Below are 5,644 nucleotides of genomic sequence, written 5' to 3'. Positions count from 1 at the left end.
TCTCCCATTGAGTCTAAGAGTCTGTTATTTATATGTGGATTTTCTTTTATCTAATAATGAATGATGTTAAGCATATTTCATGTGTTTATTAGACATCCATATGTCTTCTTTAAAGAAATGTCTATTTAGAGCTATTGGCCCCTTTTACTGATGCTGTGAAAGTGCTGCACTCAATATGCCAGCAAATTTGGAAAACTCAGCAGTGGCCAAAGGACTGGAAAAGGTCAGTTTTCATTCTAGTCCCAAAGAAAGGCAATGCCAAAGAATTCTCACATCACCATGCAATTGCACTCATCTCACATGCTAGTAAAAAAAATGCTCAAAATTCTCCAAGCCAGGCTTCAGCAATATGTGAATCATGAACTTCCAGATGTTCAAGCTGGTTTTACAAAAGGCAGAGGAACCAGAGATTAAACTGCCAACATCTGCTGGATCATTTAAAGAGCAAGAGAGTTCCAGAAGAACATCTGTTTCTGCTTTATTGTCTATGTGAAAGCCTTTGAGTGTGTGGATCACAATAAACTGTGGAAAATTCTGAAAGAGATGGGAATACCAGACCACCTGACCTGACTCTTGAAAAACCTATGTGCAGATCAGGAAGCAGCATTTAGAACTGTACATAGAACACGTACTGGTTCCAAATAGGAAAAGGAGTATGTCAAGGCTGTATGTTGTCACCCTGCTTGTTTAACTTATATGCAGAGTACATCATGAAAAACACAGGGCTGGAGGAAGCACAAGGTGGAATCAAGATTGCCAAGAGAAATATCAATAACCTCAGATATGCAGATGACACCATCCTTCTGGCAGAAAGTGAAGAGGAACTAAAATGACTCTTGATCAAAGTGAAAGAGGAGAGTGAAAAAGTTGGCTTCAAGCTCAACATTCAGAAAATGAAGATCATGGCAACTGGTCCCATCACTTCATGGGAAATAGATGGGGAAACAGTGTCAGACTTTATTTTTGGGGGCTCCAAAATCACTGCAGATGATGACTGCAGCCATGAAATTAAAAGACGCTTACTCCTTGGAAGGAAAGTTATGACCCACCTTGATAGCATATTCAAAAGCAGAGACATTATTTTGCCAACAATGGTCCATCTAGTCAAGGATATGGTTTTTCCAGTAGTCATGTATGTATGGATGTGAGAGTAGGACTGTGAAGAAAGCTGAGCATGGAAGAATTGATGCTTTTGAACTGTAGTGTTGGAAAAGACTCTTGATGCAAGAGATCCAACCAGTCCATTCTACAGAAGATTAGTCCTGGGTGTTCCTTGGAAGGAATGATGCTAAAGCTGAAACTCCAGTACTTTGGCCACCTCATGCGAAGATTTGACTCACTGGTAAAGACTCCGATGCTGGGAGGGATTGAGGTCAGGAGGAGAAGAGGACGAGAGAGGATGAGATGGTGGTTGGCATCACCGAGTCGATGGACGTGAGTTTGTTGAACTCCAGGAGTTGGATATGGATAGGGAGGCCTGGTGTGCTGTGATTCATGGGGTCGCAAAGAGTCAGACATGACTGAACAACTGAACTGAACTGAACTGAAGCAACTGACAAAGAATTAATGTCAAAATTATACAAGCAACTCCTGAAGCTCAATTCCAGGAAAATAAACGACCCAATGAAAAAATTGGCCAAAGGACTAAACAGACACTTCTCCAAAGAAGACATACAGATGGCTAACAAAAACATGAAAAGATGCTCAACATCATTCATTATCAGAGAAATGAAAATCAAAACCACAGTGAGGTACCTTTTCATGCCAGTCAGATTGGTTGTGCTCCAAAAGTCTACAAGCGATAAATGCTGGATAAGGTGTGGAGAAAAGGGAACCCTCTTACACTGTTGGTAGGAATGCAAACTAGTACAGCCACTATGGAGAACAGTGTGGAGATTCCTTAAAAAACTGGAAATAGAACTGCCTTATGATCCAGCAATCCCAATGCTGGGCATACACAACTAAAGAAACCAGAAGGGAAAGAGACATGTGCATCCCAATGTTCATCGCAGCACTGTTTCTAGTAGCCAGGACATGGAAGCAACCTAGATGTCCATCAGCAGATGAAGTGATGAGAAAGCTGTGGTACATATACACAATGGAGTATTACTCAGCCATTAAAAAGAATAAATTTCAATCAGTTCTAATGAGGTGGATGAAACTGGAGCCTATTGTACAGAGTGAATTAAGCCAGAAAGAAAAACACCAATACAGTATACTAATGCATATATATGGAATTTAAAAGGTGGTAACAATAACTCTGTATATGAGACAGCAAAAGAGACACTGATGTATAGAACAGTCTTTTGGACTCTTGGGAGAGGTAGAGGGTGGGATGATTGGGAGAATGACATTGAAACATGTATAATATCATGTATGAACGAGTCACCAGTTCAGGTTCGATGCACGATACTGGATGTTTGGGGCTCGTGCACTGGGATGATCCAGAAGGATCGGGGAGGGAGGAGGTTTCAGGAAGGGGAACACATGTATACCTGTGGTGGATTCATGTTGATATATGGCAAAACCAATACAATATTGTAAAGTTAAAAAATAAAATAAAAAATAATAAAATAAAATACACAACAAAACAATAAAAAAAAGTAATTTTAATCAGTGAAGCTAGAAAAGACAGAATCTAAGGATAATAATCAAGTGATAGAGAATAATAATGATTTAGCCATTAGTCAAATTCAAGGGTCTTTAGTTCCTCCTCAAGGGCCATCAATAACATCCTGAGCAATATCCTGTGAACAGTTTTAGAGATGCTAAAGCCCCAGCCAGGCTTTAGTTAAGTACATAGACCACAGAGTAGTTGAAACCAGACAGTTAAAAGATTTTATTGCACAGCGACCAGTAGACCAATTTTGCTTGGGTAACAGTACTGAATATTAAAAATGTGTGTATAGAAGGGTGATAAATCACTTTTATTTCAGAAACCAAGTAGATTTATTGATGTGATTTTTCTGTGTAAAAATTCTTTAGGAATGAGATTTTGCATGCTTCATGGTTTTGGTTACGATTTCTGTAAGCAGGCTGTATTTTTAAGTTGATGCTGAAGTAAACACTAGCTGAACATCACCTTTCAGTGGCTAGGAGACCAGTGATTTTGTGATGTCACAGCTACCCTTTGATTGCTAGGAGACAAGTGATTTTGTGATGTCACAGCCTTTTGACTTTGAGGACCTCTGCGATGGTCTAGAGAGTTTCTCTCTGTTGGCCAGCCAAGCAATTTTTGAAGTAGTGGTCAGTAAAATCAGACAAATGAGAAAAGGATCTGAAGAAAGATTTCTCTGAGATGGCACATATTCCTTCAGAAATTCAAGATGGGCCTCCTAAGGATGAATCAACTGATTCAGAAACCTCCATTAGATCTTCTTTGTATGATTATACACTTACTAGGGACTCAGTTTTGAGATCTATGATTGAAGAATATGCTTTTCAGGCTTTGTCTGAGGATCTTGTGATAAAAAGGCCATGCTACAAATATTCTGCCTCTGAAACAGATAAGGTGAATAACTTTCTTTCACTCACCTTTCCACAAAAACTTTGGAATATAGTTGAAAGTGATCAGTTTGAATCTATTTGGTGGGATGAGAGAGGCACATGTATAGTGATCAATGAAGAACTCTTTAAGAAAGAAGTCTTGGAAAGAAAGGCACCTTTCAGAATATTTGAAACCAAGAGTATGAAGAGTTTAATTCGACAGCTTAACCTTTATGGATATAGTAAAAAGCGACAAACTTTTCAAAGATCTGCTTCACTACCTGTCTTTCTGGAAGAAGAAAACAACATCTCTCTTTTGAGTAAGGTATTCCAACATTTTCACTTATTGGCAATATGTAAGATGAAATCATGTGACCTAGAAAGCACATTTACATATGTAGCTAAAACCGAATTTAAACTTGAGCTAACAAATCGTTGAAAAGTTTTACTTTTTGAAGTTGAGAACAGCTGGATATGTTAAAATATTGGATGTTTGAAAAACTTTCCTACCAATGTGAAACCAGATACAAGTCCTGAAGCTACTTAAAGTGGTATTTACTGTATATATATACAACATATTTTTCATTGAGAATCATATTCTTTCTAACATGTTACCTGTTAAATTACTAATCGAAGTGTTTTATTTGATGCTATTTAGTTGGTTTCATTAAAGGAATACATTTTTATAACTTAGCTTTGCTTGTCAGTTTTACTTTGGTTTAAAAAGAAACTAAATAATGTAATCCTTTGATTTTAGTTACAGACCTACTATAATCCAAATTTCAAAAGAGGTCATCCTCAACTTTTATTAAGAGTGCAAAGAAGAGTTGGGATTAACAATGTGTCTCCAATATCATCATTAGTGCAAGATAAGAAGAAGCATGTTAAAGCAAGTGTCAACGAAGATGATCGTAACTCTGAATTTATTCCAGAAATTAGTAGAGAGAGCGCATTTTCAGCCTCCACAAGTTTACCTGTGCCTTTCATACAAAAGCCTCATACCATCCAGATTGTCACTAATACAAATGCCCTATCTCCATGTGACTTACCTAACCACCCATCACCAATATCGGTTAGACAAACAGAACAGATTTTGGTAAATCAACCTGCTGTTTTAAAAAGGTTGAGCATTTTTAATTGGCATTCACATAGCAGCTACACTCAAGTAAATGGCCCCATTGAGGACTTTGCTACTACAACTACATCTACTTCTCAGAACCACATTGTATCCCCATTACAGAGCACTTATTCTGGACTGATGGTGGAGCCTTCTAAATTTCCAGTCAGGCATAGCGATATGTCAGGCCATGACAGTCCTTTTCCTAACCTGCAAGAGACAGGCAACTCGTGGTTCTCAGTGCCAACAATCGTTTATACATCTGCTTCCTCTCTTTCAAGTCAACTGATCAACAATCATCATTATATGGAAACCATGCTAATTAAAACTGACCTATCAAATACGTGTCAGATTATGGAGCCTAAGGAAGATTGAACGTTACATTGGGAGATGTCAACAAATACCTACCATTCCTGTATTTGAACAATAAATTTACATGTTCATCTTCATAGTTTCATTTTCTCTTTTCAAACAAAGAAGAGTAAAATGAGGCTTTAGTTCATTGGTTTACTATTTTACTGCATGGTATTCCAAACTCTTCAGTTCAAGAAAGCATTCGTTATGCATCCTAGGTAAATGACACCTGATATAATATTTGTAAGCAAGAAAATGAGAACCAAGTGAAAAGAGGTAATGGATGTAAAGTGATTTCTGAAATCATCCCTGCTGAAATGAAGGGGTGTCTAAATTAGGATGGGTGAAGATGCTAATAAAATTATAAAAATGAAAATACACGGTATGAACTTCAGGGCATTCACATATTATATTCTATTAGTTACTGGTAGAGTCTTAAAAGATGAGACAGCAGATTGTTTTCATTATAGAAATTCATTTCATCCTTGAAAATACAGATATTGTAGCACATCCAAAATCATGATCACAATTATACCATCACTGTGATACCAAAGATAGCATGGCATAATCAGTGACTGTACCATGGTCAGCACAAGATATGTACTTTACAAATGGTATCCTATAGGGTCATTTTTGCGCTGCTGTCCTTAAGCCATGTCTCTATTTTCTGACACCAAGATTCCACCC

At 37.6% G+C, this 5,644-nt stretch overlaps 1 protein-coding gene across 1 annotated transcript; it reads left to right on the top strand.

Annotated features, from left to right (window-relative positions):
* Window positions 1-3,154: 3,154 nt before the first annotated feature.
* LOC133243853 (heat shock transcription factor, Y-linked-like) lies at window positions 3,155-5,052 on the top strand. The gene is made up of 2 exons (XM_061410581.1): window positions 3,155-3,811; window positions 4,244-5,052. Exons 1-2 carry the CDS (start codon window positions 3,299-3,301, stop codon window positions 4,976-4,978), a joined length of 1,248 nt encoding a protein of 415 aa, XP_061266565.1. The 5' UTR covers window positions 3,155-3,298; the 3' UTR covers window positions 4,979-5,052.
* Window positions 5,053-5,644: the final 592 nt, after the last annotated feature.

Source organism: Bos javanicus, chromosome Y, assembly GCF_032452875.1.
Source record: "Bos javanicus breed banteng chromosome Y, ARS-OSU_banteng_1.0, whole genome shotgun sequence".
NCBI classification, from domain to species: domain Eukaryota; kingdom Metazoa; phylum Chordata; class Mammalia; order Artiodactyla; family Bovidae; genus Bos; species Bos javanicus.
The sequence above is the reverse complement of the archived record's forward strand: the minus strand, read 5'-3'. Positions and strand labels throughout refer to the sequence as shown.

What these genes read in the sequence shown, in the direction of transcription:
- LOC133243853 (XM_061410581.1), top strand. Translation starts at nt 3,299, where the DNA reads ATGGCACATATTCCTTCAGAAATTCAAGATGGGCCTCCTAAGGATGAA. An exon ending in ACATCTCTCTTTTGAGTAAG is followed by an intron (nt 3,812 to 4,243) that starts GTATTCCAACAT and finishes CTTTGATTTTAG; the next exon opens with TTACAGACCTACTATAATCC.